Source organism: Polyodon spathula, chromosome 2, assembly GCF_017654505.1.
Source record: "Polyodon spathula isolate WHYD16114869_AA chromosome 2, ASM1765450v1, whole genome shotgun sequence".
Lineage (NCBI taxonomy): Eukaryota > Metazoa > Chordata > Actinopteri > Acipenseriformes > Polyodontidae > Polyodon > Polyodon spathula.
The window spans coordinates 3,750,228-3,765,444 of record NC_054535.1 but is presented as its reverse complement, the minus strand read 5'-3'; the positions used below and the strand labels follow the sequence as shown (position 1 = coordinate 3,765,444).

Genomic DNA, 15,217 nt, shown 5'->3' with positions numbered 1-15,217 from the left:
ATTAATATAGCTTGTTTCACATAAGAAAGCTGTTTCATTTAACAGTGGCTTTAAAGGTGATGCTTGGTAAACGTGAAGTATTTTTTTTTTATTATGTATTCTGCTTAGAGATACATGTATAAAACATATTATTCTATGACCTGAGGGACCTCACAATACTTCCTGAAAGTTTTGTTGAAAACTATTGATGTTTGGGCAAATTACAAGACATTGTTTCACCTGGGTGATTGCAATGACATAATACATGTTTATTCTCAAGGTCTTTATAAGAAATAATGGACAATATTCTCGATTATTTTATCAAAATAAATATTTATAAATAAAAGTAATAGTTAATTCCATTATCAGTAATAATAATAAAAAAAAAAAAACTACCTGACAGTTCATGGAATAGTATCTGCTTATAACCACTTGTTTCTTGATATTTACAAATATTGTAAAAACATTAAAACACGAGACAGAATAAATGTTCTAAAACAGCTGTCAAATACATATTACAGTGTTTTCCCTTTTTTCTTCGCTGTAAACAAGTTCTTGTGTCATGTTTTGTTTCTTTGTTGTGCTGAAAATGCCCTTTTAAAAATGCAATGCCCGTCTCAGTGACGAAAAAACAAACAAGCAGGCAGTGAAAAGCAATTCCTCCCCTATCCAATGATATGCTTTAACAAACTGTACAGCAAATGATGGTGGCCCAGCAAGTCGACGAAACAAAGTACATTTTTTATCGTGTTGCTTAGAACTGCATAACCGAATTTTGGGAGTTGTTTGCGGACCACCGGAGTTTACTCACGGAGCACAAGTTGGGAACCACTGCTTTATAGGCAGGTGGAGCTCACTTCCCAGCCTTGGAGACCAGGAATTGCTGGACACCTCCTGGCGGTTCTCAGCGAGCCAGAGAGGTGGTCAAAAACTTAAGACATCCAGTGCAATTCAATTTCTTCCTGCTTAGACATTCTGTCCACTGAATGCAGAAATCTACCATTCACTGTAATACGTTTAAATGAGTGCAACAGATACTTAAATACACATACTGTGCATCCTGTTGCTGTCTGTTCCTTACTGTTGTGACATGTATTTGTGTGTGATGGACAATTACGGGTCTGACATTAAGACATTCATCTTTTTTTCTGACGACCTAAATAGTGTGTGTTGCCTGCTTTGAAGGTACTGAAGTAGGGTTGAAGATTCCAAACAATAGCCTTGTTAAAACAGAAAACACTTGTTTGCAGCTCAATTTTGTAAAATTCACCAAAAGCACATGGATGTAAGCATCCTTATAAATTTGCTTACCATGACCAATATGTAGACAAAAATACCTTCTATTAATAGGGTTACTTTGATCAAAGAAGCATTTTATTATCTCTCTCTTTTCTTTATTATCACTCAGACACGCCATGTCTGTGGAGCTGCAGCATTGTCAGCTGCTCAGTCTGTCAGGTAGCTGTATTACAAAGATAAGTCATCACACTGAAACTAATGTATTTAAATTGTGCAAGCATATGCAGAAATGTGCCAGCCAATGCAATTCACCAAGGTCTTAGCAATGGAGACTATTTAACTAATGCTGCACATTGAGTTGTAGCAAAAACAAATTTGGTAAAGACAGCAACTGTCAGCAGAAAAAAAACCTGTAAATACCAGCTCCTAATAATCTCAGCTATACTGCGTCTGTGTCTCACTTTGGGATTTTTAATTACATAGGGCTGCAATAATATATTTCCTATTTTGTCCAGATCATTTTGAACAGTATATTAACATTGGTTTGTAATAAAAAAGGTATGATAATTTTGTGCATTAATGTTAAGAGCACTTGCATTGTTGAAGAATTTATGGAACTCAGAAAATGTTGGTTTTCAGATAAACAGGAGGACAGCGCATCATATTGAACTGATATCGAAAAATATCGAACTCAGAATGGCTGCAAAATAATCAACAAGACACAAATGTCAGAGAACATTTAAGTGACTTTTATGTGTTTTTTTTTATTTTATTTTTTATTCAATTAAATTTTTTTTATAGAACTTTGTTTGGTAATATTTTCTTTTTTCACATCCGTAATATGAAACAAATAACCGTGTCAAAAGTAATTATCAGCCTGTGTTAAGTTTAGGGTTTTTTAGGATACATTATTACAGTATACCCTGTTCCTTAACTGTACGCAAGCCTTGTTGAATTAAGGAAAGTGATTTACGTACCAGAAAATCTGTGGTATTAATTGGCAGAACGTACAGTATATGTATAGTGACTAATTGTTCTAAGATGCAAGAAGTCTTTTGAAAGTAAACTGAAATGCTCATCAGTTCTTAGAAAAAGACTAAGCTGACAACCAATAGTGATTTAAACTAAAGTAGGGCACTCATTATATTATAAAAGTAAAAATAATTACGAAAGTAAAATAAGCAATTACCGTATCTATTTCAACAAATTAATTGATAGTATTAATTAAAGTAAAAAAATGGCTTCCTTACTAACAGAAAATGAACATGAAATTTAATTAGTTTAGAAATTACTCTGTGCACTGCAAGCAAAGCTCTTAAAAAGTAATCAAAGTATGGCACAAATAATATTCACTTGTGGAAGCAATATTCAAGCTAACCTAGTTTACACTAGTTTCAATAGGGTCTATTTTAGCAAATGTAATCAATATTACAATTAGGTTCACAAACCCATTAACGTTTTGTATGTGTTGTACTGCAGGACTGACTGTAAAATGAACAGCTTCCAGATATGAACAGAGCAACAGCAGGTCCTCCCAACCATGTTAGGTCTACATTTTGAGCAGAATCTGTTTTAGACCAAAACCCTTTTTGGCAACATTCTCCAAAACAGACCTGGGGGAGCTTCATGCTTGCCTTGGCAAAAGTAAATCACAAATACTCCTACTGTTACTTTTACAGACCCCTATTGGCAACAGTCTTGGACTATTTAATGTTACATAAGGTAAGAAAATCCAAGTTTAGTGCTAATCAGTCATACACGTTCCACAGGATGTTACTAGGGGGCTTTCTGATTCTCTATAACCAATGCAAGCACTCAGTCGGGCTGTTTTAAGATGTTTGAAAACTAAAGTTTTCTTTTCAACAGCTGCCTTGTCACTTCATATTGTATTTCTGCATATGGTTGCAAGGGACTCAATGCCTGCTCAAGTGACTATCAGGTATAATCATATATATATATATATATATATATATATATATATATATATATATATATATATATATATATATATATATATTGTGCTGAAAAGTCCTGCAGTTGCCTAAATACCTGTCCTATATAATATTAATCTTAGAAGAAAGGGAGTCACCTTAAACCAATAGGGTCTATAGTAGAATTGAAACTTCATTTTGCATTAACAGTGCATTTCTGAGAAACTGAGAAGCTAAAATCATGTGCCTTTGTCGTTGAATGATTTTAAACAAGCAGCATAAAAAAAAAGTGCATATGAAGACATAGCAGTGTTGTTTGGAATGTGTCAATAGAAAATCCTCAGCTTCAGTAAAACCTCTTTAAACTTTCATGAACAGAAAACTGGCCATTCAAACAGTATCTTATTAATTAAAATGAACAACCAAGTTGAGAGAACAGTCATTCAAGATTACCTGCAGTAACTGGAGCATACCTTCTGTTGCATGGAATCTTAAATCAAGCAGATACATTTGAATGAATTATTCGTCACCTACCAATATGTTTTAAACATATAAAACACTTACTGGTAAATACACACAAGTCACCAGAACAAATTATTTCGAAAGCATCTGAAAGCGTTTCTTGCAATCACCTGTCAACATGGATTTCTGCATTGCCTATTATATAAGAAATAAAGCTCCATAAAGCCAGATACAGTGTATGCTTAAAGACCATCATAACACAGTTAAAAATATACAAGCATATAAATGATCATTTTTATAAAAATGACATTAATCAATTCAGAAACAATAATTGAGAGTGTGTATTCATTTTGAGTAGCATGTACACTGAATATGGTGAGGTTTCTGAATATGTAACATGATATTAAACTCAAAACCCTCTTTAGAAATGCAAAGGATGCTTTCATAACAATGTTAAGCCTAAATAAATTGTCCAAGAATTATAGTAATCTTTGGAGAAAGACTACTTTGTGCTAATCCACCTTAAATGATGGAGAATAAATTAAGCTTTTTTGAGATGCCCAATATCCTTGAACTAAGTAGACAAAAATGAATAAGGTGGTGCATTCACTCCGAAAGATGGATCTGCACTGGAAGCGAGCGACGTAAGCAAATCATTTGGAAGTGAATGGAACGTATGGGTGCTTTTACACCGACTGTGAGCGACTCCACAGCAATAGAAATGTGTTCTACTTCTAGAGTGAAAAGGACCAAATCAGAAGCAGAGTTCCCAACCCACTGACAAAACCACACCCAAAATCAGCTTCAGCCCCAGTCCCTGCCTGTGGCCCAACCCCAGGACTGTTGGGACTGCAGGAGAAGGTGGACGAGAAGGGGGCATTGTGTAAAAAGTTGTTTGTGTGCTGTCTTGTGGGTGCCAGGGGTGTATTGTGTGGTGTTAGTGCAAGCGGGATCGGGTGTGTTTTACCTCTTGCCATTTCGCTTGTTTATTCCGTAGTCTAGTGCTGCGTAAGTGGTGTTGTGAATGGGCCACCTCTGTCTTGTGTGGGATTGGGCTCGCTTCCAGTGCAGATTCACCTTTAGGGGTTTATTCATAAAAACAGACAGTATTTCCAGAACGTCCTGTTAAATCACTGTGACGCTGTTTTTATCTGATTCATATCTGATCGGGATAAATAAAGTGACAGTCCTGTTGTACCAGGTGACCAGCCAATATATTTTAGTATGCAGATTTAAAAAACAAACACTGGGTATACAGTATATATAAGAGTATACAGTAGCCTGTGATAATGCAATCGTAATTTAAAAAATAAACACTGGGTATACAGTATATATAAAAGTATACAGTAGCCTGTGATAATGCAATCGTAATTTAAAAAATAAACACTGGGTATACAGTATATATAAGAGTATACAGCAGCCTGTGATAATGCAATCGTAATTTAAAAAATAAACACTGGGTATACAGTATATATAAGAGTATACAGCAGCCTGTGATAATGCAATCGTAATTTAAAAAACAAACACTGGGTATACAGTATATATAAGAGTATACAGCAGCCTGTGATAATGCAATCGTAATTTAAAAAATAAACACTGGGTATACAGTATATATAAGAGTATACAGTAGCCTGTGATAATGCAATCGTAATTTAAAAAATAAACACTGGGTATACAGTATATATAAGAGTATACAGCAGCCTGTGATAATGCAATCGTAATTTAAAAAATAAACACTGGGTATACAGTATATATAAGAGTATACAGCAGCCTGTGATAATGCAATCGTAATTTAAAAAACAAACACTGGGTATACAGTATATATAAGAGTATACAGCAGCCTGTGATAATGCGATCGTAATTTAAAAAACAAACACTGGGTATACAGTATATATAAGAGTATACAGCAGCCTGTGATAATGCGATCGTAATTTAAAAAATAAACACTGGGTATACAGTATATATAAGAGTATACAGCAGCCTGTGATAATGCAATCGTAATTTAAAAAATAAACACTGGGTATACAGTATTTATTGCAGAGCATAACAACTTGTTTTTCATTGTCGTCTAGCACCTGATTTCAAAAGCCTTAAAAAAAATAGGTCTGTTAACTTACTTAGCATACCTCTACAGTTTTGCACTTTGAAATAAAAACATAAATAAATGTTAAATATTAGCAAAACTGGGACAATTTATCAATTTTACTTTTTCAATGACAAAAAAATATGGTTGTTATATATTAAATTGTAAGATATTTATGCCAAAATATGTTAATTTATACCCTATTATATAACTTATATATTTATATATATTATATAATAGCTATATATATATATATATATATATATATATATATATATATATATATATATATATATGCACTGCTTTGTGAACAGAGTGTGGATGAATAGTAGGCTACTAAAGGAAAACTATATGGCTCTCTTTTTGCAGTATGTAATATATGTTTAAGAAAAGTTCAGATTAACTTACATTTTTCTGGAAAAAAAACATTTTCAATGATTCTGTTTCTAACAGCTCGATCTTGCTCATAGTCTGGCTGTTCCTTGGCTTCATGGTCTTCAGTATCAGTATCTTGCAGTTCCTCAGTGATTGGGATGCCATCTCACAATGCCATGTTATGCTGAATACAATACATCACCTGTGCTATCTAAACACCTATGAGCACAAAATGTCATCTCTGAGCCAACAAACTCGCCTTGCAAGAACGTCTTCTTCAAATACAACACCCTCCTTCTGATGCACTGCCCAAGACAGAGCAGCAAAGTTTACCATTTTTAAAAACGACAATCTACATGGATTTATACATTTCAAGGGGACCTCTTGGCATGCTGACACGGTATAGCCAAAATGTTTCTGTGTAGGCCAACATGTTGAAGTTACGAGAGTAACCAAATGTTTAAAACTAAAAGTTAATATCTTTAAAGTGGTTAAAACAGTCATGCGTTCTTTATTAGTATTCTAGTTTGTTTACATGTGCTAGCATCGCTAACAATGTAATGAAGCATTGTGCCTTTAAGAAATGAATAATTTGAACAGAAGTCGTTGACGTCACAGATGACGTGAGAGTATGTCCATGGACTTAAAAATAAAATGTACTGTAGTCGTAGCTTACTACAAAGATAAGAACTAAAAGAAAATATATCTAAAAAGATTTACCATCACTGAAAGAGGCACTGCTCCACACAATGCTCTCAATGAGCAGAAAATAGTTTTTTTGTTTATACATATTAAAACAATACATATTGCTTTATTAAACATTTAACTCAAACTGTGGCAAAAAAAAAAAAAAACAGAAGAAGAAAACGGTACTGTGCGTGTTCCGTGCAACATACTATGATAATAGGAAAATACATACAATAATAGTTGATGCTGTAAATGTGTTTCGATATATGAGATCAGTGGAATGTCTTGAGGCATGCACTGTTTCGTTTTTTTTTTTTTGTTGCAAATATCAGGATGTTTAGTGAAATTTGTTTTACTATTTGCTTAATACATGATAGCTTTCGACAACTTCGAAGTTGACTATAGTCTGGTCCTGCAAAAGTCTTGCGATGTGATTTATAGCTGGAATTGAGTAGATTTGGTCGGGCAATAGCAAACCACTCCCCCTTCTCAACCCACTCTTGTAGTCAACAAGTGATAGCTGTTCCGCGAGATTTCGCTTGGAATTTTTCTTGTGTTTTATTACCGCAAAGGTTTTCACATCCTCATTCGCTAATTTTGATTTGGTCCGGCCCTTAGTTCACACCTATTGGACAGCACATACTAAACAAAGACACAATTGGTCAAAATGTATTTTATTATCCACCAAAAGCAGCCAATGAATACTTTGCAGTGATGATAGCAACCAACCCTGTACTCGCAACTGCTGAGTCAGCCAATCACAGCATGTTAGTTCGACTGGTGCACAGACAGCATCTTTCAACAACAACAAACCAAGACACGGTCAGTTCAGTAATATTGCTCCATTCAGATATCTGCACTTTTCCTGTAAACTAGAAGCAGCTCTGACAAGTTAAAAAAACTTTATTTTTAATAAAGTTATTTTTCAATTATATGTATGATCCTTTATGAACATTTTGGGGAATATTTTCCTAAAAAGGTTATCTGACAAATCATGACAAGTTCAAGGCACATTTAGGTTTTAAAGTGTTTTTTTTTTTCAAGAAAATAATAAGAAAAATTATTTTCTAATAGAGATAGTGCCCTCTCGATGAGGACTCTACCACGTTGTAGTTGACCTTGACTTTCATTAAAGCCATCGTCTTCGGCTTGGGACGCATAACTCCCGTCACAGTCAACTACCACGATCAACTAGAGCCTTCATCGATGGACATTAGCGCTTAATTAGCCCCTACTTGCAGAATTTTCAATGCATAGCTACAAAAAAAAGTAGCAGATCAATACCGTCTTCAAGACAGTGAGAATGATTCAGTGCAAGCATCAGCGTCAAGCAATTTATTATATATGCAAATAAGTACAATTAGAAAATGGCTTGGATGAATTAAATGCGGTGTTGGCTGAACTTACTGACCGTGCAGTAAGAGTTGTCTAATGTAAGGCTTGCGGCTTCTTTAAATCTCAGAATGTGTCTCATTGGGCTTGGTGATAGTTCCTGTAAAGCCCTGGACTGCACAATCTAAAATCAGGGTAGAGATCGGCTGCATTGGATATTTTGTCATACAGCATATGGCAACATAAAAAAAAAAAAAAAAAAAACCTTGGTTCATATTTTAATGCATACATCAGTGTGTATTATAATGCGGTGAGCAGTTTTGTTCAGGTTGATTGATATGACCGATGTGACATTCTGCATGAAGAGGCGTAGACTGTGCGTTTGGAAGAATACAGACTAAAGGTGCAGAGCAAGATTACTGTGCTGGGTGAAACAGTGATTTGAGATATCATCTTTACTTACCAAAGTGTGTAAACCAAGTACATAAGCAGTTACATTTTTTGTTTTTCAAACTGCACTTATTTTGCACTGGTGGAAGGATACTGTACATTACGTAAAACTTCATTTTAAATGTTTTTATCTTTTCTTTGTATAAAATAAACAGTTTAATGTTATATTTTATAAGCACAATAACCCACTCCAGGGACATATAATAAGACATATCTTATTACACTTGTGGGTGGTTGAAGGCACGCGACCTATGGCGGCCTGTGGACTTGACCTTTACCACACAAGCTGATTCGAGTTACTGCTTACTTAACTAACTGTGAGTTACTTTTTCTTAATTATTAATACTCATTAACAGTATTTTTCACTGAGAAGTCATTGCCAAAGACAAGCTCTTTGTAAAAAAAATACATTTATCTCTCAGCAGAGTTTAAGACATCTTACTGCAGATTTCCATGGCGACTACTTAACATGCAAATGCACTCTGTTTAAAACAAACATATTTCATGTGTAAGAATTCTGAAGCCAAGATGTTTGGTGCAGCTAAACACTCAGCCACTGAATAGATTATAAAATAAATTACTGCTATATATTGGGAAGATTCACCATTCTTGTCACAATTTTGATTTTGTCTGCATTTTTGATAGGTGTGTTGACTTACCATAAATAAAGTAACAATAAATAAGTAATATTAAAAACAAGTTAAATAAATAAATACAGCCTTCGGAAATGCAAGAGCTGTGCTGTATCGTATAAAGAAAGTATGGGATCAATAATGCATGAGACACCCAGAGAGAAACCCAAGAAACAACAGTTTTTGCACTCAGTGCAATGCTCTCCTGAAATACTTCATTGTTTAGTTTCTTGATCTATTCAGGCATCCTGTGCATTACGCTCAACAAGCAGCAAAAAAAAAAGGCTGCCTGATTAAAAAATACAGGAGGCAGCACTCCGAAATGCAAGAGCATTTGCTTACACCATGTCAAAAACAATGAATAATTCATCAGACTACCATTGAAAACACAAGAAACAACAGGGTTAGTGTTCATTCTTAGCAAATGTAGAATAAAAGGATTTTCTTTACAATGCATTACCTTTCTGTGCTCACTGAGCTTGCCATTATTCTATAAGCACTCTGAGGACATCACTTTAAACATTTTATACCTATCTTTGTACTGCAGTTCACATGGTGTGAAAAAAATAAAAAGTTTTGGTGTTTAAACTGTAATTAAACCATAATTAAAATACAGATGCAGCTGCATATGCTTGATTACCTAGTGCTGTATCTGAAGCATTGTGTAACAGAATACTGGTGTGATGTTTCTGAGCACTGCTGGGTCTGTATTTTAACTCACAGAAATGTATGTGAAAATCCATCCAGATATTCGCTATCTGGTGGAGATATCTAAGGGCCAATATACAGCTATGGCCAATAGCTTAGCATCAACTAGAATTTGAATTTTAGGATTGAAACATAATTAAAAAAAACGAACTATATGAGCATAATTTAGGTCTTTTATTTTACATGTAATCAAAGAAACTTGCAAAAGTCTACCGGAAGCCATAATAACAGTACAGTATTTCATGTTTGCTTTCAAATGTCACATTTCCCAATTTGTTTTCGTTAAGTATGTGGAAAACTACAAAACGGTATGTAATGCAATATGCTAATGTACACTAATCAAAAGGTTTCATTGGACTTTATCCTATAGTGTGATGCAAAACTTTTGGCCATAGCTGTAGGTCATAACCTTGCACAGTATGCCATGTAACAATAGCTGCAGGACTGCAGATTTGTGATTCTAAACTACATTTAATAAACCAGGAAATAAATAAAAGGACAGTCATTGATGACAGCAATTTGAAAACAGTAGTGGTTACGGTGTCAAATGGCATCTCTTACCTGCTTGTTGTACTTGTTATTGGTTTGACAGCTGTACTCAGAACAGTGGTCTGATCCAATGGAAATGTTATCTCCTGTTCCGACAAAAGTGTTGGCAGGGGGCAGCTCCTGCACAGCCTGGTGCTTTTTCCCAGCAGTTGGTGACTGTGGGTGAAGCTGCACTGTTGGCAGAGGCGAGCTTGATTTGTAATGTCTTGCCAGGTCAGGACTCCCTGGGCCTCCATTCACAGATCGATAGTGACCCATGCCTGGGCTGTCTGACAGTTTCTCATTGACACTGTCATATCGCTGTCCATTAGGCTTTGAAGCTTCAACGGTTACAATGCTGCTGTACAGAGGTTGCTTTGACTTTTTGTTCTTTTTGTCCTTTTTAGGCTTTTTATTCTTGTCATGCGGCTGTGGGGTAAAGAAATCTTCATGGTCTTTCTTACCAGCTTCATAACCATTTTTATTCTTCGGTCTACAATATCGTGCCATGACCACAACTAGTATAATAAGGATTACAGTCATAATGCCAGCAACCACACCAATTACGATGCTAAGTCTTTGCTTCCCAAAGTCATAGCTTGGATCCCCTGCAATGTCTTGTGTCAAAGATGTGTGCAGGCTCTTTGAGATTTGGGCTTCCACAATTGTGGCATTGGACACACTCTCATTAACATACACATGGACAAGGGATATTGTGGATTGGGAAGGTAGACCACTGTCATTCACTTGCACAACCAGTCGATGCAGACCATTGTGCTTTTTATCTAATTTTCCAATCAAGGAAATTACACCACTGGCTGTGTCGATCTCAAACAGTTTAAATGGGTTCCCCCCGATCAGGTTATAGTTTAAATTAGCATTAATTCCTGTATCCCTATCAGTTGCCAATACTGTAGTAACAATCGTTCGTACATTGCTCGATGGTGGCAGGAGGGTGTATGAATTATTACTAGGGAAGGTAACAGTAGGTGGATTGTCATTTTCATCCATCACAAACAAAGACACTGTGGATGTAGCAGACCTTGATGGATCCCCACCATCAACTGCCTTGACTCTAAAAGTGTAGGTGGTCTTTTGCTCCCTGTCAAATGACATGGTGGAATAAATTGTTCCAGTACTATTTTCAATGGAAAAAATATCATCCTGCTCTTCAATAAAAAGGCTCATTTCTGCATTGTGATCTTTGTCAGCATCCATGACTGTAACCATCCCAACGGGGCTGTTAGGTTGCAGATTCTCCTTCACATAAAAGGTGAAAACATCCTGCATAAACCTGGGCTCATTGTCATTTTTGTCTGCTACCTTGACCACAACAGTAGCAGATCCCTGGAGAGTAGGAATGCCCTTGTCTTTGGCAATCACTTTAAATTGATATATCTCAGTCTCTTCTCGATCCAAAATAGTATTAACTGTGATGTCACCTGAATCTGGGTCGACAGAAAATATTCCAGATACAGAGGAGTCGAGAGAATAAGCAACCTCAGCATTTTTACCACTATCTGCATCTATTGCAACCACAGTAGCCACTCTTTCTCCTGGTGCATTGTTTTCAGCAAATGCCACCTCCACCACATTTTGACTAAATATCGGTGGGTTATCGTTGGTGTCTCCAACCTTTACAGTCAATGAATTATTGCTGGATAAACTAGGACTTCCAGAGTCCACTGCTACAATAACAACGCTGTACTCCTGTGTAGCTTCATAGTCCAGTGGGGCAGAAGTGTGCAAGAAATATTTTTTTTTATTCTGTTCTCCTTCTATTTCACTTGCAGGTTTAAGCTGGAATGGGACATCCCCAACCACTGTGCAGGTAACTACCCCATTTTCCCCCTGATCTCTGTCTGACACTTGTACTAAAGCTATAGGGGTATCCACTACCACATCTTCTGCTACATTAGCTATCCCATCTTTTAAAGGTATTCGACCAATTTTCCTGATGTCTATTACTGGCACGTTATCATTTTCATCTTTGATGTTTAAGACCACTGTGGCTTTATCATTTTTGGGGGGCTGCCCCCTGTCTCTTGCCATTACTGTGAAGCGCAGCTGGCTCACCTCTTCTCGATCTATGCGATGTAAAACACTCAACCAGCCTGAATTTTCATCCAGTCGAAGCAGTCTGCGTACTGACTCAGTTGCTGCCCCAAATACATATTCTATTTGCCCATTTACCCCAACATCTGCGTCTGCGGCTTTTAGCTGTAGTATAGGAGTCCCAGGTAAACTGTTTTCTGCCAAGTCAGCTTCATAGATGCTTTTCTCAAAACGGGGGCTATTGTCATTCACATCGGAGATCAATACTCGGAGGATAGCTTGTGAGGACCTAGAGGGCTCACCACCATCTCTGACACGCAGTGTTAGCTCATAGGAGTCCATCTGCTCTCTATCCAGGGCACCTTTAATAATCAGTTGCGGTTGCTTTTCTCCATCAGTAGTGTCAGCAACTTGCAGTTCAAAAACGCTGCTTCTCCCTGCTCCACCAGCATCCAGCCGTCTTTTGCCTGGATAGCTATCCCCGTTCTCTGCACGACCCCCGGAAGGTCGTCTACCAGCATCCCCAGTATCCTGTATAAGCTCGTACCTCTCTATCCCATTCCTGCCAAAATCTCTATCAGTAGCTGTGGGCAGCAAGTACAGTGTACCTATAGGTCTGTTCTCTTCCACAGACAAAGTCAGTACAGGGGATGGGAAAGTCGGAGTGTTGTCATTTATGTCTAAAATGATCACCTTTCCCTCAAACAGATCAACCCAGCTTTGAGACGGACCTATTACAGACACTTCAAAATCTACGAAGCACTCATTTTCATCAAATATCATTTGGCACTGTGCTAATTTCTCTCTGTCGATCCTTCGCTCATTAGTGCTCAGCTCCCCGGTGATGTTGTCAATTTTAAAATAATCAGATCCCGATTCAAGTGTGAAAGTGACCTCGCCAGAACCAGCTACGATTCCCAGGTCTGAGGCTACGTTTCCTATCCGAACATCAGAAGGTCCTTCCTCTGCCAGCCGATATCGCAGTACCTGCTTAGCAGCTGCCTGAGTCAGCACAAGCTGCAGGATAAGCAGCCCGTGGCACAAGCAGTCCACTGCGCAAACAGTCCTCATGGTTTGTACAATTATTTTGTTCAGAGCTGCAGTCTTGATTAATATTGTTGTGTTTGATTTTTTTTTTTTTTTTTTTTTTTTTTTTTTTTTTTTTTTTAATTACTGACAATAAATGCTGTTAAAACAATTACATCGATACCTGTACTGGTACTTAAAATTATTTAGTCTCTTCTAAAAAGCTGGGCTTAGAATGCATGAGACTTAAACGCGTGCGTCTTCTTACTGCGTTTCTGATGATTTACACTTTATAAAAAACAATGGCATATGCAACTCAATAAACCTCCGTTTTTGTTGTTTGTTTGTTTGTTTTGTTAATGTTATAACGCACTTTTTTTTAACAACCTTGCAATTTGTAGTCGTTGGCTCTTGCGTGAGCCAGGTTCTTGAAGCTGCTATTTTTTTTCACTTGAGTCGGCGTGTAAAACAATGTTCACATGCAAAGCATGCTCTCTGTTCATTCACTAACCGATTCATCCAAGTCCTCCGGTTTGTTTGTAGACACATACAAACACAACAAAACCCCCAAAACTAATGCACCTCCAAACGCTTGCTTCTGTTTTATATCCCAGTCCCGTATGGCAGTCTATACTAAATGTGCAGTGCCCTCTTGTAGAACCAAATCATATTAATTCCAAACTAATGATACTTTGCAAGACAGTTCGCCTTCTTACCTTGTAGCAGAATATGGGCAGTGTGTAATGTGTCCCTCCTCTGATCCAAGTGATCAGATGTATTTTCATCCAGTGCCTTACAGTGTAAAAAGGCTTCTCTAAAATTGTACTAGCTGCTGCATAGAACAAACCAACTGAGCTGTTTAAGTAAATGCTGGATAACTGTAATTCCAAAAAAATGCTGAAGACTTGTAGTTAAGATCCAAGAATTAAGCCGTTCCAAGTGCAGCATGTTCTCTGCGAGTCTCTCCACCTGCATTTGCACTGCATGTGTTAGCAATCTGTATCTGCAGCACTCTGAACGATTCACAAATGATATTGCAGTCTCTCGCTCTCTCCACCTCCTCCTCCTCCTTTCTGTCCCAACGCACGTAACCAGAGGTGAACTTGATTGCTCAGTTTAAAGGTACAAGAAAGAGTACTGGTAGGGCTTATCCTTTCTTCTTGTTAATAAGGCCAAAACGAATCAAAGTGTGACTCAATGGCATGTGAACAAAGCAAACCCTGTCACTTCACAAACGCCCAAGAGGTACTCGGGGAACAGTAGCCTCTGTTAGGCTCTCTTGAAAGGGGTGGCTGCAGTAAATATTTCCTATTGAAGGAACCGTCGATCATATGGATTTTTTTTTTATGTCACAGCGTTAAAATTCCATCGCAGCATTTAAACGTAATTTGGAGAGAAAAGAAAATTCCAGTGTTGTTGAATTAGCAGGCAATGCTACTATTATATATATATATATATATATATATATATCTATATATATATATATATATATATATATATATATATATATATATATACACTCAAAAAAACAAAAGTTTTCGAAAAATTTAAAACTTTGATTTCAGCTTGGCTATTAAAAAATAAAATAAATAAATAAATACAAGAGTCATTTTTCCCTTAAAACTAGGGAAAACTTTTAGATTAAAGTCAGAAACCCCCCCACCACCGCAGTCAGAATTAATGTTCAGAAATGTGCCAGCAGCCTACTGACGTCTCAAATAGTCACTAGT

General features: G+C 36.7%; 1 protein-coding gene across 7 annotated transcripts in view; it reads right to left on the bottom strand.

The window, feature by feature from the left end:
* The window catches only part of pcdh7b (protocadherin 7b), a 179,155-nt gene extending 164,522 nt beyond the window's left edge, over positions 1 to 14,633 (bottom strand). For 3 of the 7 annotated variants that reach the window (XM_041274500.1, XM_041274491.1, XM_041274507.1), the window contains exon 1: positions 10,440 to 14,629. In XM_041274500.1, the coding sequence (XP_041130434.1) occupies positions 10,440 to 13,532 (3,093 nt within the window). In that variant the 5' untranslated portion in view covers positions 13,533 to 14,629. Of the gene's footprint in view, positions 1 to 10,439 lie in introns of all 7 variants that reach the window. The other 4 variants (XM_041274472.1, XM_041274482.1, XM_041274454.1 and 1 more) reach the window with 3 other exon arrangements.
* Positions 14,634 to 15,217: the final 584 nt, after the last annotated feature.